The 24,688-nt window shown below is 43.3% G+C and overlaps 1 protein-coding gene across 2 annotated transcripts in view; it reads right to left on the reverse strand.

Annotated features, from left to right (window-relative positions):
• Positions 1-266: 266 nt before the first annotated feature.
• The window catches only part of ZBTB20 (zinc finger and BTB domain containing 20), a 632,172-nt gene continuing 607,750 nt past the window's right edge, over positions 267-24,688 (reverse strand). For both annotated transcript variants that reach the window (XM_021692619.2, XM_044919731.1), the window contains 2 exons: positions 11,639-13,243; positions 267-688 (listed from right to left, as the gene is read on the reverse strand). In XM_021692619.2, coding sequence (XP_021548294.1) covers positions 267-688; positions 11,639-13,243 — 2,027 coding nt within the window. The remainder of the gene's footprint in view (positions 689-11,638; positions 13,244-24,688) is intronic.

Genomic DNA, 24,688 nt, shown 5'->3' on the forward strand with positions numbered 1-24,688 from the left:
CAGTGGACCTCTTGAAGCACTACCAGGCCTTAAGGCCACCATCCGAGGGAGGCTGGGAAAACTCTCATTCACCCGAGCCTCCGGAAATGTAATGTACCAGCAGGCAAAAACAGTTCTTCATGTAGTACAAAATGAAACGAAACAAAAACAAAAACAGAAAGTAAAAACGAAACCAAAACATTTCTTAAATTCTAGTGCCATAGCTTTGTTTGTTTGTTTGTTTCTTTTCTGTCGTTTTGTTCATAAGAAAGAGAGAAAGATACTACTTATCCGTCAGACACATGCATCCTCATGTGGTCGTTGAACTGCTCGATTTGGTCAAACTTTGCTGGACAGACGGAACAGACGTAAGTGGTCCCCTCCGTGCAGGCCACCACCCCTGGGGGGCCAGTGCGGGCACCTGGGGGTGTACCCGCGGGAGGGGTCCCGTTGCTGGCACTGTGCAGGGCCACGTGCCGCTCCAGGAGGGTCTTGTGGGAGAACTTCTTTTTGCAGATGTAGCACTCGTAGGACTTCTCCCCACGGTGGAGGCGCATGTGCACGTTGAGAGAGCTCTTCTGGGTGAAGCGCTTGTTGCAGATACTACACTGGTACGCCCTCACTCCTGTGTGTGTCACCATGTGCTTGATAAGGTAATCTTTTAAGGAGAAGGAGCGCCAACAGATGCTGCATTGGTGGGGCTTCTCACCTGTCGATGGGGGAAGAGACAGCAAGCGGAACAGAGCGAGACACAGCAAGGGAGGGAGAATGAGAGACAGAGAAACAAGACGACAAAACACAAAAACAAAAACAAAATTAAAAAAAAATCTGGTTGGTTCACCCTCGATTGGAAAGATCCAGTCCTTCCTGGCCTCTCGTGTTCTGAGAATCCTTGCTTTCAGGGGATGCCAGGACAGGCTAGTCTTCCACCTCCCCATGCCAGAAAACAGCTCTCTTGGAAAGCTACAAGAGACTACCCACCACAGGTTTTCAAAGGTCATTCTGTGGAGAAAAGGGAGGGCTACATTTACGGGGTCATTTTCGGCATCATGGTTAATGTGTGGATTTAAATGTGTACTTCCCATTAATTTTATCAAACCCATGTAAAGAATAAGAGAGACGAAAGATCTTGGAAGCATTCAGGTTCTTTAGAATCTTTAGAAACTAAGGACAGTGGTTACATAGCTTGGCTCTTTGGGGATAGTTTCCATTTCCAGTATTCTGCCTAGTAATTGCACTTTGCCATGATAGGTCTGGGAAATACTGGCCAACATAGGAGCAAGTCGTTCTGAAGAGCTACGCTCTTAATTTTATTTATTTTAGAGAGAAATCGTCCCGAAATGTAACAGTAGAGTTAACTGGCTATTCCGTCTTGAGTGCCCTGAGCTGCGGACTGGCCTTGTCTGGTGTGGAGGTTGAGTAGATGGTGGACAACACAATGATCTCAGAGTCAAATGGTCCTGTTCAAATCCAGGCGCCAACCCTCGGCATGGATACTCTGACAAATCTCCAAATGCCTCTGAGGTATACAGTCCTACTTACCTCACTGTGCTGGTGTTGACATAAATACATATGAAATCACTTTGCAGACCACCAAGGGTGGTGTGGGAACACTTCCATGGTATTCTTATTTTAAAACTATCCTCTCCCCCCCGTCCCAATTAAATGGTTCCATACGCATTTTTGAACTCTCAGGTCAATTTAAAAAATAGCTTTCTCTTTCTTTGTTCTCAGTCTGTTGGCTGAAACCCTTCTTTCTCCTCAGTTTACTGCTTTGATTTGCTGTTGGCTTAGAAACCAAACGTCCAAGCTTGTGAAAAAGAGTAAGGTAAATAAAAATATTGTTATTAACTGACCATATGAAGTATTCCTCTATAAGTAATGTCCATGGGCCTGTGACATCTCTTTGGATAGGGTCTTGTTTTGGTTGGTACTAACTGCTCTTGACAAGTGAGATGAGATGCATTAGGGTGTTTCCATCTGTCCCACCTCATTACTGATTGCCTAGTGGAGGCACCCACCTTGGAGAAGAAGGTCCTCTGTACTCTTCCATAACCCAGAGTAAAGCCCAAAGCCTTTGAACCTCTCTAGGGTCATTGTTCAACATCTGGACTATGTATCAGGGTAGGAAATCTATTTCTTAAAATTGAGTTAACTTCCAATTAAAACATAGGCCTTGACTGTGTTTCCATTTTTCCTATTATGAAGCAGAAGAGGTTTGAGGTGTCATGGTAATAATGGCAATGAAAACAATCAGCGTGTATTCGGTGCTTAGTATGTGTCAGGCTCAGTGTTAGTGTTTCATGATCTGTTCTATGAAACTTTATCTCATCAGAAACCTTTTTTCATTGTGTTTGTAAACATAAAAGGATATGTTCTGAAGCACATGATGGTAAGAAATGGCAGTTTTGTTCAGGAATCCCTTCACAAATTTCTTAACCAATGTCATTGGTCTTTGAACTCTTTTCCCCTTAGTTATTCACAAACGTTTTGGCCTAGCTCTCTCTCCTCTCAACTCCTCTGATTTCTTTCCTTTCATTCTCATGGATGGGACAGTATGGTCAGTAGCATCACAGGGTTAGAAGAGAAGGAGTTCACTTTTGGACAAACGGGTGAATTTGGGGAAGCCTCATTCCCAAATGATGCATTTAGGCTATGTATGGTGTTTATGTAGGTACATTCTTTGGAAACGAGAGATTCCCTAAGAGAGAGAGAGTCATGAGTGTTATTTTTAGCTGGAACATTTCTGTCAGCTGTAAACATGCTTGAACTCAAGTTGGTCTTTGCCACCTATGTGCTTTGAGTATACTTTCTAGAGGCTACGATAGGCTGGTCAACTATCTTTTAAAACTTATCCACCTGTCACCTTTAATGGGCAGCTTGCCTTCTTAAGTTCCAGATGGTGTTTTGGCTGCTAGGAAGTTGAAACTTTATGTTAAAATGCTCTTGCTGTTTGAAACTTTTACCTTCTTACAGTGTGTTTTTCCTCTAGGCAAGGTCACTCTGAAGGCTTTTTGCTTTCACAACCTTCTAATCTGACTATAAATGGATTCTTCACAGTTGTTATCTTCCCCTTCATAGCATACATCTGTATGCTGTTTGCATGCATGTAGTATTGGTTCAGCTGTTCATTATCTGCGTGACCCTGGGCTTTCTAAGTCTCCCTGGGTTCGTTCCCGCTTCTGAAAGTGAGGAGCTGGACCAAGCACTTGCCACGGCCCTTTGCAGATTTAGTGGCCTTCTGCCCATCCCGACCCACAACCCCTGAGGACTCTAGCCTAGGCCTTGTCAGCACATGACCTGAGGGCAACCTGCTTCAATCACTCACTGCATTAGCAGTCCCACATTTTAAATAGGACAAAGTACCCTGTTCCCTTCCCTGCCACAGAAAATGGTATGATAGTTAATGAGGAAAAATGTTTGCAAAGCGCTTGGGAGCTCCTTAAAGGAAAACGCTCTCTATAATTATTAAGGTGCTGTGTTGGTAGAGCGTAGGTATTTCAAGAACTGTCTTACTAAATGGGGCTTATTTTCAGATTAATCAGGCAGCCACAACTTTCATTTATACGTATGTGTGGATTTGAAACAGTATCACTCAGTAGAAATGTTAATATTTTTCTTTCTTGTTATTTTCCTCCATATTGCTTATAGGGACCCCAAAAGGGCTTTCAACATTATACGTGAAACAGATGAGGTCTGCTAATTGTTGCTTTCAATGTGGAGAATTGAAGAGTTAAGATGAGTGGAAGTGGATGGCTTTTCAGGTCTGAGCTTATAGCCAGGAATGGCAAGTCCATCATTGCGTTAGGAAGAGACACAAAGTCCAAAGCAGACACTAGAATTATAACATAGGGAGGAGGTCATATAAGCTCCTTCACTTTAAACCGCTCCATTTTGGGCTATACAGATGTGGGAGTCAGATATGAATTCCATTTCCTTGGCTGAGTGACTTGGGTATGTTACTTAACCTCTATAAGCCTCAGTTTCCTTATCTGTAACTTGAGAATAATACAGTATCTGTCTTGTGAAGGTATTTTGAAAATTAAAGAGATAAAGCACTTAGCACAGAGTATGTGATCATCTGAAGGCAAAAAATCAACTGTTCTTTTCAGTAGAAAGGAACTGATGATAAATGAAACCAACTGAGAAATAACTTGCATTACACGGGGAAGCCAACTCAGGATTTAAAAAAAAACAACTTTCAGATAATCAATAAAGCAAGTAATTGTATTACAGCTATGTGATTCAGAGTTAAGGGTATAGTCTGCTCTCAGTTACATATGCTAATCAAAGCAGCGGTACTACGAATGAAATATTAGTAAGTAGCTCTGACAGAGGGGTTCTGAGCAGGTGACAACTGAGCTCTGGAGCCCAAGATAACAGCACAGCAAGGGGATAAACTAAAGGGGCAGCAGTGTCCTTTACAATTCCAACGGTGTGGAGGGAGTGGCCAATGCAGATACTTCTCTCCAGTTTTTGATGCCTGTTCTCTAAAGAGCCTCTTTTCAACTCCTTCTTGTGGACCAGCACTGACACTCTACCAAGACTGACAAGTTAGGAAGAAAAAAAAGAAGAGACATCTTGTTAGGTTTGTAGATACAGAGGGCCTGCCCAAAGTTCAAGTAAAAGATATCCGACTGGGCTGAGACACCCCAACTCTGAATAGTGACTTCTGTAGTGGGGGGCTCAGCAAGAACCCACTGATTCTGCTGGTTCTTTCTCATTCTAATCAGGCTTCTCCTGGCTTGCAGAAAGTACAGTGAATGCTGTTGGCGGGATGTTTTTCAGAAGCACTGTTCCCACCTGTCCCATTCTCTTGGTCTCTCCATCATCTGCTCTAGCACAACTCCCTCCTCTTCAGGTGAGTCTGGTGAGGGGCCAGAAAACTAAGACTGGGAGCTTGGGGAGAAGGCAGGTAGCAGGGAAGGAAGAGGAAAGTATGGGTTGGGGAAGGTGGCCACCGGCGAGGAAAGCAGAAGGAGTCCCTGAATGGAGAATGTCAAGGTGGGAACAGAAAATGGGAAAGGTTCAGTGGCAAGAATGGGGGGGGTGCTCACACAAAGTCGCAGAGAGCTTTCACTGGCTGAAGAGTCTGCTCTCCACCGGAGAGGTCTAGTTGAAGGGAGGCCTACGCCCCCGAGATATGGCTGGGGTGACTCCCTGCCAGCCTTTCTCCAGTGCTGAGGGTGTGATCCTGGGGGCCAGTGTGGACTGTGGGGCCAACTGGGAGGAGGGATTGCCTACTGGGGGACACGCTGCATTCATACAACATCTGCGGCTTCAGGGACAACTAACATGGTTCCGTGTGAGGCAGAATTTTGAAGATCTCAGGGAACTTCATCTACGTTACTTAACTTTTCTTACATGTTTATGAGTGGGGTAGACATGAATGTCCCCAGAAGATGGCATCTCCATTAGAGAGGTTATCCAACAAGTCAGTAACAGATGAGAGGATGATACCAGCCTCGCCAGATTATCACCTCCTCCTCCTGTTAACGATTTCCTGTGCTCTGGATTCTGCTGCAAGATGTATGATGTTACTATAACATATATGTTCTTAAATGGCTTTGATGATTTTACAGTATTTATGGTTAAGTGCTTTCTCAGAAATAATGTTATTTGATTCTTAGATCAACCATGTAAAGTAAATATTATTAAGATCTATATATTTTGTGGCAAAAACATTAGGGCTCAGATTGACTATGGAGCTTATTTAAAGTCACTCAGAGAGTGGTCAAACCAAGGCTTTCTTACTTCACATCATATACGTGTTGAGTGCTCCACTGGCTTGATGTAAATAATAGCCCAAATTCTGGATGAGGATTATCACATTATTATCTTGATCCCAGTATTTTTATACTATTTCTGACATTCTTATGTTACTACTATTCCTATATCTTTTTATATCAAATTCATGGCTGAAATAGCTGAGCTTCTCAAGGTAACAAACAAAATTATCACCTAGGTAGAGGACACTAATGGACCAAAAACAGTCACCAATAAATGGGCTGTTGATAGTATGATTCAGAAAAAAGCCCAAACATCTACCATTGCTAGGGAAGAAAACACAAGTAGAAATGCAGATACAATAAATTCTCCAGCAAATAAAAAAAGAAAAAGAAAGAAAGAGAAATTTAAGTCTTGCTAGAAAATAATGCATTTATGTGTAAGTCCCTTGAGTTAAATTCTCCTGGAAAGCATGCCCACATTTCTGAACATTCATTCACTTACTCACTCAAAAGGTATTTGTTAAGCAACTACATATGCTAGACTGTATTCATATATAGATTTTATTTATTTATTTATTTATTTATTTATTTATTTATTTATTTTTAATTTTTTTGGTTTTTAGGTAGGCTCCATGCTGGGCGTGGAGCCCAACATGGGGCTTGAACTCACGACCCTGAGATCAAGACCTTGGAGTTGGACGCTTAACCAACTGAGCCACTCAGGCACCCCCATATATAGATTTTAAAGCAAAAAGTCCTAAGATTGGGTCTTAAAAGAGAGTTCTACCTGGATAGTATTGCGAGATAAAATGCATGACACCCAGTTAAATCTTTCAGAAAAACAATGAATAATATTTTAGTCTAAGAATGGCACAAATACTGCATGGGACATACTTAGGCTAAAAATACACTTGTTTATCCAAAATTCAAATTTAACTGGACATCCTGTATTTTTGTTTGCTAAGTTTGGCAAGCCTCTACCTGGTGGTATATAAATCCTCCAATGCCATCCTGGTTATTTGATTCATTTCACTTATCAAATATTTACTGAATGTTTATTATGTGTAAGATATTATGCTAGGTATATTGAAGTATAAGATACTTACCTATCTATCTCTCTATTTATCTATCATCTATCTACCTATCACTTGTTTCTGGCTCACGAGTTCACATTATAATGGGGAGGTGTAGAGATAACCATGTAATGATAGTACCCGTAGGTACTTTAAAGTGCCTGAAGGCGAACATTTGCTGTGGTACTTGTGCAGTTTGAGACTTAGCTTACCTCTCGTTCATGAGGTATTTGCCTCCATAATATAATTTATCCACTATAAAATCCAGCTGTTATTTTCAACTGGTTTTCTTCTTCCAAATGCATAGGTTCTTCTGAGTGGAATTTTAGAGAACAATGTTATGTAACAAAAGCCACCTGATGCCAGCCTCGTCATCGCCCAGCCTTCTAGGGAAATGATTCCCAACCTACTGTGAATCAGGGCTCATTGAAACAACAGATTGGTGGGCACCATCACAGTGTTTCTGATTCAGGTCTGGATGGGCCTGAGAATTTGTATGCTGCCGGTATGGGGATCACGCCGTGAGGACTACTGCTCCAGGGTTATCTTAGAATTTTCCCTATTGCTTGCCTTCCGTATCCACATCGACACCAAAGCTTGCCCTTCTCTGTCCTCTATCTTTCCTTCCATTCCCATTCCTTTGACTTGTTTTTCCTCTTGAGGGGACGGGGCATAGAGGAGCCTGCTTGGTTCCATGACAGGATGGTTTGTGTCATCTGTTTTTCTCTGATTCTCTTATTTTCAAATACGTCCTTAACTCTTGGTTTCGTATCTCACAACTTTTATGAAGCTGTAGTAAAGTGAACTTGAGACACTCCTAGGAGAAATGGAGTACCACTGTGGCTTGTTTGGGAGGAGATAGAGTGGTTAGGTGAGAGATACTCTTTTACTCTTAAAAAAATCATTAAGGAGTGAAAAAAAAATGCTGATGTTATGAAGGAAGTTCAGGGGAAACCCAAGAAGTATCACGTGGCTTCAGTGTTTGAATTCCATAGAGGAAGGAAATCTGTCAAGAGCTTATTATTCAGAGATATGAGATACAGCAAAGAAAGTCAATGTCTCTTGGGTGGAGGGGGCTCAGGTAATAATGATGATGGGTTTTTTTTTAAACATTAACTAGTACTTTACCTTTTATAAAAAGCTCTTTTTTAAAAGATTTTATTTATTTATTTGACACAGAGAGAGAGAGACAGCGAGAGAGGGAACACAAGCAGGGGGAGTGGGAGGGGAAGAAGGAGGCTTCCCGCTGAGCAGGGAGCCAGCTGGATGCGGGGCCTATCCCAGGACCCTGAGATCATGACCTGAGCCGAAGGCACACGCTTAACGACTGAGCCACCCAGGTGCCCCTATGAAAAGCTCTTAAATGCACCATACCTTTACAGCTACTCAAAAGGCAGGAAAATTATTACTTCCATTATAAACACAAGAAACTGAGGGTTATAAAATTAAGTGATTTGCTTAAGGCCACACAGCCAATTAAAGGGACCAAAACTGAACTCAAATAATCGAATTGTAGTATAACTGTCTTTCACTTATGTCCCCACTCTAAGTTTCAGTGTTATAATCATTACGGAATATGCTTTACAGCCAAGGGCTTTCTGGTTCTCTACCGCGGAGCTTAGCTCCAAAGTCAATACAACAGACTACTTATTTGTTTCAAACACTTCCTTTCAATGAATATGTGGATCATTAACACAGAGCTCCACAGAATTTTATTTGGAGTCCAAGTCTCAGAATAGATTCTCTGCAGTTGTGGATAGTAAGTACTATTGACATTAAAGTTGGAGTAACTGAAATGCAAATCTAGGTAGCATGCATAATAGCCATGATACAGAGAACCCAAATGTCTTTCCTTTTAGCTCTATCAAGCTACTGTTTCTTAGTAAGATTCTTTTAGATTAGGTTATCCGTAAGAATACCAAAGCCATCCCTACTCTTCCCAGTATCCGTGGTACTTTCTAGAATCTTTTTAGACTGACATTTAGACTTTTTGCTCTGGCTTTTTATCACTTCCACTGGGCTCTTGTGAAGTTGGGAGGCCCTGTTTTTTTTTTATGTTTTCCTAAGAAATTGGAGAGAACTTTGTTTTGAAATGGAGGCTGCAATGAATCCAGGTCCTGAATTACTTCCATATGTTCAGGCTGTCTTGCCTTTTGAAAAATCTAGACCAATTGTTCTTTCACTTTGTTAGGTTATGGACTCCTTCAGCTAGACAAAAGTCTTGATAGACAGATGGCCCTTCCAAATTGCCACTGCCAAATAATTCAGGGTGAATGGGAAGACTTTCACTTCTTTTAAATGAGGTGCTCAAGTGATATCTGTGTATTCTTAATTGTTCCCAGATGTGGCCATGTTATACACACCTATACAAAACCTTCATAGTTTATTAGAGATCTGAAGGCTACACTTTGAGCATAACTCAGATTTATAAAATGACTTTACTTGTAGCTTTTGTATCTATGATGTCTAAATGTACAAACCCATTGCTGTTTTTTTCATGGGCAAATCTAGTTATTTGGGTTAACCACAGAATTCTTTAGTGAATCCATTGGATGAATGTGTTTATATAGCAAAAAGACAATTTTTGATAGTGCCCTGAAAATTTTGTGTTGCAAATTTAAAGCCTTATTTCAATATGTGATCTCATAGAGTATGTGAATTTTATTTCTACTAGGTCTACTAGAAGAGATGCACAGGGGTGGCGGGGGGGCAGGGGGTGGAGAATAGAAATGTTTATGGATCCAAGACCAGTGAAGTGAACTTTGGCTAACAAGACACTTTGGCTAAAAGAGACACTGGTCTCTTTTTCCTCCCTAATCTTTAATTTGATGGTTTATATGACAACTATTTAGAAGAAGAAAGGAGAAACTAAGTGAGAGCACTCTGTAAACCATAATGTGCCACATAACTAGAAATATTACTATTTGATCAATTTACCAAATAATGATGATACCCATACCACATAGAAAATTGCCCTTGATTGATCTCAGGTTATCAATGCATTCACATTTACCCTAAATAAACATAGTGACTTACCACTACCTGATTTTCTTCCTAAATTCGGTAGTGAGTTACTATGTTGATTTGGAGTTGTGAAAACTGTCATTCTTAAGAACAACTGATTCAGTGTCTGTTATTTTCTTTCCTTTCTATTTACCAACTTAAATTTATCTGCCTTATGTCCTGTCCCCTAGATTCCTGCTAGCTGATCTGAGAAACAAGGTTGCTCAGAGGAACTAATCTGTTTTCATGTATTGTAATTCTACTATGTAACTTTCTCTGGCAACTTATTTGTCATTTAACAGGGGTGTTCTGGAACCAGAGGTACACCAGAAGAGGGACTCATGATAGGAATTTCAAATATGGTGATCATCACTGGGGTAGGTATTTTCAGATATGAGAGAATCTATGTGAAATCATATCGTATGTATGGTCACTTATATGGAGAAGCATCTGTGAAGTTCTCACTTCTATGTCTGTCCTGTTATTGAGCTGGAAAAGGGCACTAGCTGTGCGATCAGGAGATCTTAGCTCTAGAATCACGGAATCCAGAGATGAAACACCATCTCACCCCACTACTCATCTAATGATCGAGGCCCCTCTACATCATCCCTATGAAATGATCATCCACTCTCTCCTGGAACACCTCTAATTATAGAAACTCAGTCCCTTTGGAGGCTGTCTACCCCATCTTAGAGCAGCTCAGACTGTTAACAAACCTTTTCTTTTATTTAGTTGAAAGAATCTCCTTTATAGCTTTCAATCATTGGTCCAGTTCTACCTTTTGAAGTCAAACAGAACAAGCTTAATGTCTCTCTCCTCCTAACCATTTAAATAAAGCTAACTGTGCTAATGTTAGCTACCATTTATAGAGTGCTAATGATGCGCCAGGAGTTGTTTTAAGAGTTTCATATATTAATTCACTTATTCTTGAAAACGACACTCTAAGAAGGATGTATTACTGTTATTCCCATTATATAGACAAGGAAACAAGTGTAGAACGATTAAGTTATTTTCTCAAGGTGACAAAGTTCAGTAGTGGCTAAGTCTGATTTCAAACCTGGGCAACGTAGCTCCAGAGCTCCAGCTTAACTACTACATATGCTGCCCCAGAAGCTCAAATACTTGGATGTTATATGATGCTCTGAGTCTTCTTTTTTGCAGGTTGAACAGCCCTCGGACCTTCAACCATGATATGCCATGGTTTTGCATTCCTTCATCATCCTAATTATACTTCTCTGACTATGTCCCAGTCTATTGTCTTTTTAAAAGGTTAGTGCCCAGACCAGACTGTGGTCTCTAGATGTTGAAAATAAGAGAAAAAGCAATAGAAAATAGAGTGAGTCTATCACTTCTCCATTTCGGGGGCCACAAACGCAGCATAAGCTTGCATCAGCCTTGTTGTGGCCTCTTCAAGCTGATGGTTCATACAGAACTTACTACAGACTGAAACTCTCATCCCTGTTCTGCCTCTATGACTTTGGTCTGTAAAACGAAGTGACTGGAGTATATACTCTCCAAGGACATTTCCAGTTGTAAACACCTAGAATCAAAGACCGTATTACGAAGTTCCATGTATGTAAGGGATATTGTGCCTGCAAATTCCTTGTCAGACTTCTTCCCATTTGGCCCTTCTCCACTGGGTTTCTGTGATTTTGTATTTTGGTGGCAGATGCTTCACGCCTACAATGGGGGTATTGTTGGGGCTTCTAGAAGATGGCTGGCAGTGGGGTCTCCTTCAAATCTGGAAGATGTCTCCAAACCTTCCCTTGTACTTGCCGTCCTGCCCCTCCCTTCCTACAGCCCCCTCGCACCCACGGCCTGCTTCCGGGCCTCCAGAGGGGCCTGCACACTCACCTGTGTGTACGAACATGTGCTTGACGTAGTTCTGTTTGGCGGTGAAAGTCTTGTTGCAGAGAGTGCACTCGTAAGGCTTTTTTTCGCCCTGCCCACTGGCTGTGCTGTGGCCTGCGGTTGGGGCCAGGGGCTGTGGCGCTGGCAGCTGTGCAGTAAAGGTCGACAGGCCAGGCTGGGACACTGTCACAAACTGGGTCTGCTGGCCTGCCAGGGGCTGTGGCAGGCTGAAGAGGAAAGGCTTGGGGCCACTGCCCGCGGGCTGGGTAGTGAAGAGGGCCGGCAGGTAGGTGTTGCCGGCTGTGCCAATGACCTGTGTGTTGCTGGTCAAGGTCAGAGGCATCCTCAAGTTGCTGGTGAGGGTTTCTGTCTGGCGTAAGTAGAGCTGGGTACTTGGCAATGGCTGCCCGATGGACGTGTTGACCGAAGGCTGCTGCAGGACGCTCTTGTCGGAGCTGTTGCTGACAGTGATGACCGTGTTGTCCATCTCCACCTCGTTGCTTCTTTCCGGGGAGGAGGCACCTGTCTCTAGCTGGTGCGGCTGTGGGCCACCCTCGGCAGGAGCTTCCGTGGCCTGCTCGGCTTGGGCAGGTTCGGCCTGGCCATCCCGCGCCGCCCCGGGCCCGAACTGCTGCTCCACCGAGTCAGGCTCGGTGCCTATGGAGGAACTGACGCCCGAGTCGAAGCTTTCGCCCTTGGGCTCACTCTCAGTGCCCTCTGCTTGGTCGGTGTCTTCCGTGCACTCCTCGGATTCGTTGCGCTCCAGGATCTGCACCCTTTGCTGCCCATAGTAGTCGTAATCGTCCTCCATCTCCTGCTTAATGTGGATGTTGCCCACCAGGGTCTGGATGCGCACGGGCCGGGGCTGCTTGCGGCAGTGTGTGGTTTCGGGGGTGGTGGACAGGTAGCGCTCCATCTGCTGAGAGCGCTCGTGGATGCGCGTGATCCAGCTGGGGTCTTCCATGTGGTGGTCACGCGGCAGGCCGAGCGCAGTCTCATGGTGGCTGACCACCGCACCGCTGTAGAAGGAGCGCTCCCCGCTGCCGTTCTGCATGGAGCATGCGTAGAGCGCCGAGTAGATCCTGTCCACGCTGTGCTGCGGGTGGCTCTGTAGGTAGCCCGACTCGGTGTCGCTGCTCTGGCCCGATGTGCCTGACTCGGGGGTGCCCCGTGGCGTGTCCTGGCCTGAGTCCTGGATCCCCGGGAACACATCGCCCACGTTCTGCGACACGATGCGCGTGCACTCATCGATGACTGTTTTGATCTGCAGGATGCTGGCGGCCGTGAGGATCTGCAGGGCTTCCGACTGCGAGACGCGCAGCACGCCGCTGTACATAAAGTCAATGAGCTTTTGCACCGACTGCACCGACACCACGGACGGGATCTCGATGTCGCTGTAGCCCAGCAGCAGCTTGTCTTGGAAGAAGGGGCTGCCGGCTGCCAGCACGCAGCGGTGTGCGCGCAGCATGCTCCCGTGGATGCGCACCGTCACGTCACAGAAGTGGCCACGGTTGCGCTGCTCGTTGAGGGTCTCGAGCACGGAATTGCTGAAGTTGTGAAGGTTGATGCTGTGAATGCGCTCGGTCATCCCCTTGCAACTGATGTCACCTGCACGGTGGCAAGACAGACACAAGACAGGGTGTGTGGGTCAGAGCTAGCTGACTGCATTCCTAACACCCAGGTCTCAGGTGGGTCACGCTCATGGCTCCTGGAAGCACCCCCACCCCCGACCTTGCAGACACAAGCGGGCTCTGTGGCGAGATGGACATGCTTTGCACAGGGATCGGGCTGCGGGTATGACGGCCTATGGGAACGAGGCCTTGGATTTGGCTCCAACAATACCCCTGCTATTTTGGGTACTGAATCCCTATTAATGCCCTAGAGCTTCAGCCAGGGTTGCCAGTTGAAGTAGGACAGCCTAATAAACAGATGGGTCTTTTGCCTGCTCTTCCTACAACTGCAGCACATAAGACCTGAGAAACAAGTGGAAGACTGGTTCTCCTGGAACGATCTATCTCTACTTTAGACAGGTTGAAGCCGAGGTCCTTTGGGAAAGCTTACATTTTCCCCAGTTTTTCAGAGTTCCTGATTTTATTCATAGCAACAATATTCATAGTTAAAAAAATAAACTCCTTTCCTATTTATTACTTTATATGTATATTTCTCAATCCACACCATGTATGCAAAAACCCTTGGAAAATGCAATCCAGACTAAGATATCCCCCAAACAGCTGCCTCCACGTTTTCCACTTGAGGGACAGGCTCTAGGATGCTGTCTGCTGTCTAAAAGGGTGCTCACCCACTGCTTTCTGTATCTACACACTCTTGTCATCTCCAACGACCTGTCTGAGGACTTTCTAAAGTGGTCGTATGTGACATGGGTCGTTTTCTGCATTTCCTGAAGCTTAACAAGGAAGGAATGTTCAAAAGGTGGGAGATGGCAGCACTGAACTGGGAGACTATAATACACCAGGTGATCACATTTAGTGTTCAAACTGGGCACGTCTGAGAGTGAAAGGGAGCACTGTTGATAATTAGGTGAGGACAGCAGAAGTAAACCAGGAATGGGCTGTGTGATCCCCCTAGGCAATACTGTGTTCTATGCACTTGCTACAGGGAAGTATCAAACGGCTCCCAGTGGGAAGACAGCAGTCAGCTACGTGGAGGCTGTCCATAGCCTGACCCACTGCCACCCTTATACCCTGGGCTCTGCAGACAAGGGATAATGGTTACGTTTGGATCACAGATTGAGAATTAAAACCGGTGGCAAGAACACTAAGGCTTAGGGCTATCCTATTTTTCTACCTTACTTCTCAAATGGCTCTGAAGAATCCCTCTCTCCGAACCATTCTTCATTTATATTCCCCATTCTTGCCTTCACAACTGAATAATCAGCTCGAGAGAGGCCAAGTAAGTGGGCTTTCACAACCAGGTGGCCCAAGCACTGATTGCTGGCCTGTGACCAGGATCCCCATGTCTTGTGAGAAGTAGCCCCCAGAGGTAATGACCTGAAGATGGGAGGAATGCCCACATCCTCAGGTTCTTTCTCCTCTGCCTTAGGCGAGAGGACCGGTTCAGGAAAGTCTGAGCTCCACCAGCTCTACCTCGCTGCACTCAATCTCCTCATGCTGCCTGAGCTCTGTTGGTGTGACCGCATCCTTTTACATACTCATTTATTTCCTTTGTTCCCATCTTTACATTTAGTTGGCCTCACATATATCCAGTTAACTTAATACATGCCTAGAGGCTCTATATTCACTTTCAGTCATAGGATTTGCACTGATTTTTACATAGGAGATTTCCTTTTTGTCCTGACTTCCATTAGGTCTGTGATGTGCCGAAAATATTGCACTGGGCTCCAGTTTCTACTTTTTTCACTGTTGTAAAAACAAATTGTCATTGCCAGATTAAAGAATCATGGTGAATCCTCTCTAACTGTGTTAATACAAAGTACAACCCCAGAGGAAGGTCCCAATAACCCAGGAAGACATTCAGGACATCAGTCAGCAGACCAAATTCTAAGTCCTTGCTGAGTCCCCCATGCACAGAGAGCACTATAACAACAAGAGCAAACATTCCTTTTTTTAATGCTTACTATGTATTACCAGATTATTTCATTTAATCATCATAGCAACTCTTATCATGTAGGTATTATTATAATTTTAAAGATTTTACTTATTTATTTGGTACAGAGAGAGAGAGCGTGCACTAGCAGGGGGAGTGGCAGAGGGAGAGGAAGAAGCAGGCTCCCCACTAAGCAGGGAGCCCAACCTAGGGCTCGATCCCAGGACCCTGGGATCATGACCTGAGCCCAAGGCAGATGCTTAACCGACTGAGCCACGCAGGAGCCCCACGTAGGTAGTATTATTATCCCCATTTAAAATGAGGAAACTGAGGCCGTACAAATTAAGAAACTCGCTCAAGGCCTCATAGGCAATGGGTGGTAGAGCCGGCATTTGAACTCAGTGGTCTGGCTCTAGAGTTTTCACTCTTACCTGCTTCATTGTATTGCATGCTTTGCCCTAAATGAAGTCTGGCCCTTGGGTGTCCCTAAGTCCACTGTAAAGCTCTATGAAAAAGTCTGTTCAGTATGTTCTCCAGCTGCTTCTACACCTACCCTTGAATTAGCATGGTGTTCATGTTTCTAGGCCTTGGGACGTCAACATAGTCTTAGTAAATCTAACGTAAAGACATCTTTTTTTTTTTTTTTTTAAGTTTACAAATGGAACAATGCAAGAGAGAAAACATCGTGTCCTGGCACTAAAATGTAGAGTTTTCAGATATGGTTTTACTATCACTAAAGTTTTTTTTTATTTAAGTAAAACAGTAAGCACTAAAAGTGGATGAGTCTGATAAAATCACTATCTCTGAGGAGGATGGATTTATTGAGTAACTTTTTTCCACACAGGTGAAAACACTCTTTAAACACACATTTGCTCTTAGCACCAGTCACAGCAATATCACTAGATTTGTCATTTATGAAGAGTTGTCTTCCTTATGATAACTCTGGGAAGAAACTCTACAAGTATCCTAATAATATCCATGTAGCATTTCACAGTGTACAAAACTCTTGCACATACAACATCTTAGTCTTTCCTTAAAAGCATCCTATATGTTCTTAGGACAAGTCCTATTATTATTATTTGATGTAAGAAAAGGTTGAGGCTATCAAAATGTTTAAGTGACTTACCCTAAGTTTTACACAGCTAGTAAGAGGCAGGGTTGGGATTAGAACCCACACCCCTGGATGCCTTTTTTTTTTTCACTCCGTAACACTGGATTGCTGAAGAATGAAACTCAGATTGCCTAAAGATCTAAGGCCATCCTAATCCTCAGGACATACAAGAAAAGATAAAAACACTGAAAGTGATGATGGAGGTTGCTTTAGAGAGGGAAATGGTCAAGCAAAAGGTGTCCACATACTACACACACTCATACACACACGCACACACCACAATCTCATGAGAAAAATTCAAAGTGCTTGTTTGACTGAACTGGCTGAGTCTATCTAAACAATCAGGTAACCCTATAGAGATAACCACAAAAAATTGTGAAATGGTCTGAATTATGATTACTGCAGTAATGTCACCAACTCCATTAAAAACCACAGAGACAAACTCAAACCTGCACACATGTACAACCTGACCCGGCAAGCCTAGTTGGATTTTTATAGACACAATTTTTAAACATCTCCCTGAGTACACTGGTCCCACACTGCAGCGAGCAGCCATGAAAGGCTGAATGGGCTTTGCTGATACGGGTTCAGATGCGATGGGGGACCCTGCCTCTCCATTCAGGCGTGCCTGGTTCCTCCCTCACACAATGCTGAAGCAATTCTTTCCCAGGCTTTCTTTTATATTTAACACTAATACAGTGGGAAAAAGTTTCTGCCACAGCAAGGCAATGTCCAGGCTTTTGTGAAGCAGGTCCTTTCATCCAATGGGCATTAATGTATAGATTCCAATGGAATAAATCTGAAATACTCTACTGTAGAAGATTTGTTCCCCATTGAAAACAAATCTTGATTAGATGGTTATTCAGGGACTGTATAGGAAGGAATGGTGTGAAAATGCTAACTCCATTCTTTCCTAGATTGGCACTGAATAGGCATTTGGGCTATTCAAAAAAAAAAAAAAAAAAAAGAAAGAAAGAAAAAAAAAAAAAGAAAACACCAACCACTCTCTCAACTCTACAAAACCATACAACTTTACAAAGATTATGTATATTTGGGGACGCCACCTCACCCAAAAAATACCCCCACGGTGGTGTGAACATAGAACCGATGAGATAAAATGAAGAGTGATAAAAATGGTTCTCTGTGTGTTTAAAAATAATAACTGGCCTCCTTTCCACTAGAGTAAAAATATAGAGTCAGCCTGAGATGGCATTCACTAGAAACACGCAAGGAACCCTACCACCGAGAGTGGTCATGTATTCTGAATGACTGTGTTCTGTGAGCGAGCACAATACTGATGGGGCTGCAGTGGGGTGAGGACCGAAGGGAAAATCGGCTCATGGTGAAAGAGGTGATGGGGTGCCTGGCTCCGCCTTATAGGAACCCAGCTCCTGCCTGTCTCTTAAACTGCCGGTGTCCGGGGATAGGACTTAGCACGAGAATAAAAAACTGCTTGTGTGCAGGGGGAAAATGAACACGAAAGGAAACATCAGGCAATACAATCTCCTTTAATTAGGTGGGAAATCCAGTCCTTCCTCAGCCCGGATATATAAAATAAGACCAGGGCAAGGGTGAGGTGCTACTGAGGGAGATGAGAATCTGACGTCCCTGTGATTTGGGAGGAAACACCAGCTCTCAAATTAAAACCCACATGAATTCCGGTCAAGTCAACACGTCTAAGTCAAATGGCAGGGCCGAAAAGCCCTGGAGCTTTCAATCTGGGCCACCAGGCTCACATGAGGTAAGTGGGTCAGCTCATGAACTAGGGCTGGGGTGGCCAGGCCTCCGCAGCCCCATCTCTCATATCACACTCTTTCCCACATCGCACGTTGATGCCTTTACCGTGTTGAGGTTGCCCTTTCATATGTTAGGGGATTAGTGATGGTCCTAAGCTACTGTGTGTTGGTGCTACTTACCAAGCTGGTCACGCTAGGAAAGACCCATTCCTCTCCTGAGGAAGCAGGGATGCATGTGGCTACTCACGTCCCTTCCTCCCCAAATCTACATCTGTTGCCCCTGCCAAGGCCAAGACCTCAGTCATGTCCACTTCACCTATATGCTGGGGTGGGGGGCAACTGCTGAGCCTCTGCATGACAGGAGGCTAGAGCTTGCTCATTCACGGCTTTCACCGTCGGAAGCACCTGGCCCGACACATGCTTTCTATCTCACTGGCATTTTCACAATCTCTGTGAGACAGGGAAACTGAAGGACTCCAGAAAAACCTGCTTTTTGCTCCCTTTCCTGCTTCTATTCTTGCTAGGACCTGCACCCCTGCCCTACACGTGCCTTAATGTATGTCCCCCTTATAAGGGACAAGGAGTTGGTGATTTCTTTGGAGTCTCCCAGCACAACAGATAGCATCTAAGGAGTGACCGGGCAAGGCCATCGTGTGCGTATTCCAGACCACTGGTGCTAGACATCTCAACATGTCCCAAGACCCCCAGGATCCAGGGAATAAGTGACTTATGGTGGACACCTGAACTCTGTCCTTGTTCTGACCAGTTCCTGGATGCCTCAGAGGCATCAGACCACAATCGTCAGTAAAAAGCCCCCAGACCCAAAGCAAAGACAAGACTCCCTCCTTTCCTTTCTGAGTCTCCCAGACACTCCGACTGTACCTGTACTCTCTCTATACCTTCAATTAACTTTGCTTTCACCTCCTGCTGGCTTGCATTTGATTTCTATCCTGAGCACAGCTAGGGACCCTCTTGGCTGATCCTGCGGGACTGCCTCTGGGTCCATGAACCAGCCCACCAGCATCATTTGGAGGGTGGCTGGGGGCACTGGGGAAATCACTTACACAAGCGGAAGGTGGCAGGCAGGACAAGACTCTTCCTCTTACCCTGGCTCCATACTCCTAGCACAGCCCAGCTGTCCTTGTCACTGGAGGTGGACCATGGCAGGGTCATCAGCCTGCGGGAAGGAGAGCTGCACTGCCTTATGCACCGTACCCCTCCTGGGTGTAAAAGGGGTGTTTGGGCTGTCTCCCGGTGGTGAGACTTGACTTCTATCTTCCCGATCGCCTAAGCCCAAGGTACAGGAACCATTAGAGGCTGTTTTCTTTGTTTCCCTTCTTTTCTTTCTAACCATTGGTAACATAATAGTTCTCATAAAACATAAATCAATTGTTCAGCTTTCAGAAATCTGACTTTTAAGCATATTTTCTGGAAGACACCACCTATGAACGTTGGGAAGTCTGTATATACTTTTGTAGTCACTGCTTATTATTTTAGGTGGACAGAAAGAGTCAACTTCCTAACTTGCTTAAAGTGTTTACAACACCATTCTATTTATGATCTCAGTACTGTAGTTGGGTATGTCTTTCCTATTCCTTGAACTTTCATTCAGACGTCTGCCTCAGAATTCTCATTCATTCTGGAGTACAGTTTAAGTATCGAAGGTTCCTTAGGAAGTGTATGTGTGGGCTTTAGGGGTATCCCTATTTTTTCACGAATGGGCATGTTCCTACTTTCATAGGGATAATATGGTCAGTGACTTTCATTAGAATCTCAAAGAGGTCTGTGTTCCTCCCCAAATTAAGATGCATGAATTGAGAATGCAGTATCTCTCCTTAGGCTGCTCTTAATTACTTTGGGTAATCAGAGCCTCTGAAACCGATGGTGCCTTCATGCCTGCATCTGATGTAGCACGCCGGGAGCCTGGTACTTCCCATTTACTTTAGTTATGTGATCAACTCGACAGTCCTAGCCAAAGTGCAGCAGTTACCTTTCTGAAGAGAATGACTTAAAAGTAAAAAGAGGATTGAAAAGGAAGAGAGAAAGAAGAGAACAGAAATGATAAAGTACTATGCTAGCTGAGATCTGGAGGAATGTAACAGAGCTAGATAGTTGGACAGTCGGTGAGGCCAAACACAGGTCTTTATCAGGGTGGATCCCCTTCAACGGTTAACACAAATCCATGGAAGAACTAGGAACCATCCTTTAATGTTTTTTGACTGTGAAAAATGAGATATTGCAGTATAAATAAATACAAACTTAACATGCACTTCTTTTCTTTCTTCTTCTTCTTTTTTTTAAGTAAATATGTACTTCTAATCTAGCCAACAAGATAGACTTCACCTGAAAGCTCTGTGGTACGTCAAACTGGTGGTTGGCTTTTCTTTCTTTCTCTTTCTCCCTTCTTTCCTTCCTCTCTTCCTCCCTCCCCCTCTCTCCTTCCTTCCTTCCTTCCTTCCTTCCTTCCTTCCTTCCTTCCTTCCTTCCTTCCTTCCCTCCCTCCCTCTCTCTCTTCCTTCCTTCCTCCCTCCCTCCCTCCCTTCCTCCCTCCCTCCCTCCCTCCCTTCTTTCCTTCAGCTACACCATTAAGTTTTCTGAAGCTTCAAGTATGGAGAACAAGGGGGCAAAATTGTGAAGTAGGAACATATTTGCCCTGTGATCTTCAGGCCCATCCCCAAATCTGGATCAAGCCTTCATTCCTGTTGTCCTTCCCCTCTCTTCCCTCTACCAAAAAGTAAGAGCTTTACATTTTGTCTGAAGGATAAGAAGAGACTGATAATACTGGTGGGATTTTCAGGGCCAAAGGAAAAGTCCCAGGGAAGCCCTTTTATTCGGCTCTGGGGGTTCTCACAGTCTCCCTCAGATAGCCCAGGCCTTTGGCTTGCTTGATTCCACATTCATTCTGCTGTTACCTCCAAGAAGGGGCTGAGAAATGCCTGACTATGCATCTAACATTGCAAATACAACGGACTGATATATGAAGTTGTTTGGGTCATTTGAATTTTCACCAATTTATGAGTGAAACATTTACTGAGAATACCCTTGTGTAAATGGATCCATAAGGCCATAGATGATCTGAAATCTCAAACAGTGGAAGAAATTCATCCTTAAGGACCTTTGATATTTGAAACGTATATTAATCAATCAGCTTCTCTCAGACTTCGGTGCCCAGGAAAACCTGGTTCTACTTTTATCTTTGTGGACCCTGTGAAAATCATAGCTGGAGCTCAGAATCAAAATTTAGGTTGCATTTTCACATTTTGCAATGATATGGGACCTCATGGTATGCTTTTGTAAGTAAAATTTACCCCCTAGCCTCATTCAAGTGTCAATTCCTTATTTTACTCAATGCTGATTTCTTTTTTATAGTTATGTATATTTTCCTACATATTTACTAATGTATTGAGTATCCTTTTAAGCCAACTGAAATCCCTTTAGTTATGAGGTAAGGATATAATCAAACAATCAGGAAGTAATTGAACATCAACGTTATGGAACCCATTCTAAATATAAGTTAAAACTTCAGCTTCGGGTATTATCAAGCTACATGCTTTATGAATTTCTATACTTTGAGCATCTGATTCCAGTGGCATAAAACACTGAATGTTCAAACACCTTCTTTATTCTCTTATAGTACAGCTTGTGAAAGCTAAGTTTTAACTCTGGGGACAAAGGCATTGGACAGCTATAATTCTAGATAACATTCTGAAAGACACCTATGCTCTCATTCTGAAGCTGAAATGAAATGGCTTCTTCTTGAGGAGGGAGGACCTGCTGGGACTAAGGAGGAAAGTCAATGAAATCTGAGGATGATGCCTTTAAATCCTCTTATATCATAAATCTTTTGAGACACCTTTTAGGAGTTTGATTTTTTTTTTATAAAGCTCTTTCCTTACAAATTTAGCTGCTGCCCTATTGTAACCTTTTCTTTTGTTCACTAAATCTGGGGAACAAAAACACAGAGATGCTGCATCCGTGGGTGATACAAAAATGAACAAAGGGATCTACTTAAATTCACAGTGGAAGTATGCAGTTTGAACTTGGCTTTGGATAGGCCTTAAAGAAGGATCTTTATATTCAAATGTATAGTTAATAAGTTTGGTCCTTTTTTTCTGCTTCAAAAGAAATTATAAATTTAAAAAGTGTTTATATTAAAACCAGCATCTTCTTACTTACGAATCTGTTCTTCTTTTGATCTCTATATCATCATATACTTAATTTAAAGGAAAAATAAAGTTTTATCTTTAGTGAGTTCGAAGATCCAGCATAACTCCCAGGATTTGGAAAATATCAACTGGTGTTAGGGTATAGTTATGTAAGAAATTAATTTTTCGACTTTGGGAAAACTTTTATCTGAACTTCAACAAGTGAGAAAACAGAACCCCATCGTGTCATTTTTAAAAAAGCTATTTTACTAAAATAATCACAGAGCTTCCCAGTCCACAGAACTTCCTTTGGGCCTCTGTTGCTGCACTGTTTTGAAACTGCTTTTGAAGCAGTTCTTGAGATTTATGCTCAGATGTTCTCTTTGCTTATGTCTTCCTAGAAAAAACAAGTTCCAATGTGACAACTGGTTTTCAAACATAGTTTGTCGGTAGAAGGGGGCTACATTATTTCTCTATAGAGGGCGTGGGCTTGAGCCATGATAGATTGTTTTACCGAAAAAAATGAAGGCCTTCTAGCTCAAAGCAACAAGGAAAAGCCAGGGAAAAAGGTAAATTTGTTTTGCTGGATTACTAGTTAAGTGAGAAGCACAGAGGTAGTTTGATGTGGGCTAGTTTAAGACAAGTAGCTGAAACTACATCTCAATAGCCCACCTAGGGTGATCATCATAAAACCAGGCACAGGATTTCCTTGAGAAAGAATAACACTTTTGGCTCATGGTAAGATGAAGAAGATCCTAGATAAATGTTGTTGGAACTCAAAACCTTGGGAGACATTGGTAAGTAAATGAAGTAGAAGGCATACTTCAAAATTATTCTAATAAGGAACAAGATATTTCATCTTTACTGTGTTCTTTATATGTTCTTTCATATAATATTTTTATATTATTTACATGTCATAGGAGAAAAGATATTAAGCTGTAAGAGAGTATTCTATAGCTACAGGTAACATTCTAATGATCTCATCTTACTTCACTGGGTTGATCTTATTTTCTCATTTTCCCAAATGAAATCTCTGCACTAATATGAGAAGTTGGACATTTTGCCATCCCTTGCATTTGTCAATTCTCTTCTGCTGACTTTGTCCTGAGTTCTGAAATACTGTACTTTCGTTACTTACTAAACCTTATGTACCATTTGAGAACCCTATTCAAAGTTCTTTCTTCTCTGTGGAGCCTTCTTCCATTGCTGGAGTCCACCCCGAGTTCTCTCTTTTCTTAGTTCCAACTGGTTGGTGAGGTAATAGAGTGAAACATTAATTTCTGTTTTGGTCTTTTTTCCCCCCCATTAAACAAGAAAACTTTCATAACAGTAAGGCAATTAAGAAAGGCTGAGCTGGTACACAGTTCTGGGCTCCCTTGCCGCAGGAAGCTGTGGCCTCAAGAGTCCGAATCAGAAGTTAGGCCTTAAAGACAAGGCCCCAGGACAGAGGGCTCTATTTTTGGAATCTAGGCCCTCTAAGGCGAATTCAGCTAGGCCCTTTCTAGCTTAATTGTGAGGTGAGGAGGGTGAGGCTGGTGCTTTGGAGTTACACTGAGGTGGCTTGGCAGGGGAGAAAAAGAATCAACTACCCCTCAAATGGGGAAACTGATAAAGTTTGAAGTCTCTGCTTACACACAGCTCTAGCTGGGGGTAATTTCTTGGTACACTTCTGGAGGCTGGACATAAAAAGGTACTGCCTTGAGAGGAACAGTGATGGTCTTGGGGCAAGGACCACTGTGAGGGGCCTCTCGAAACCCAGCTAAGGCAAATCTGAACTTCTTACACATGTACCACATAATTCAGTACATTATTGATTATTGTCTCTTTTCATTTATGCTTGTCTATGTCTACAAGAAGAGTCCAAGCTTCCCGCAGGCTAGTACTTTACCTTGTTATAACTACAGCTACAACTACTGATTATTGGACCCTTCACGCTGCCCAACACGTTTCTTTACATTGAGGAGGTCCTAACTGAGTATTTGTTAGGTCAGGTCTCCATTGAACTTCCCAAACATGCTGGCAGTGTAGCTGGGAATTTCCAGTGGCACCTTTTCTCTGAGGTATGTCTGCATGTAATAGTCCCATACCTTCCTCTGAGGTATGTCTGCATGTGGTAGTCCCAGGGGGTCTTTCTGTCTTGAAGTTCTGTGTAATGCTCTTCCCCTCTCCTTTACTATCTACCGCCTCTCATCAGGGAATAATAGTCATAGTTCTATTTTCAGTATGAATTTAAGGTCTAAAGCAGTGGGTTTTTTTATGTGTTCACTGAGTTTCTCACAAACTGTGCTCACGCATTTATGGTTTCTGACACAGGCCTTAGTGTCCCCAACTCCTGGATTCCATTTCTCCCAAGAGACAGCTCATTAGGTCCTCCTGTCAGCTGAGGACTCAATGCAGCTAAAAGCAGAGCCAATACCTTATAACCCAAAGTGAGAAGAGACAACCAAGCTCTGATGTGATATAAAAATGATCAGGCCAAACTCCCACCACTCTTGCC

This window comes from Neomonachus schauinslandi, chromosome 1, assembly GCF_002201575.2.
Source record: "Neomonachus schauinslandi chromosome 1, ASM220157v2, whole genome shotgun sequence".
NCBI lineage: Eukaryota > Metazoa > Chordata > Mammalia > Carnivora > Phocidae > Neomonachus > Neomonachus schauinslandi.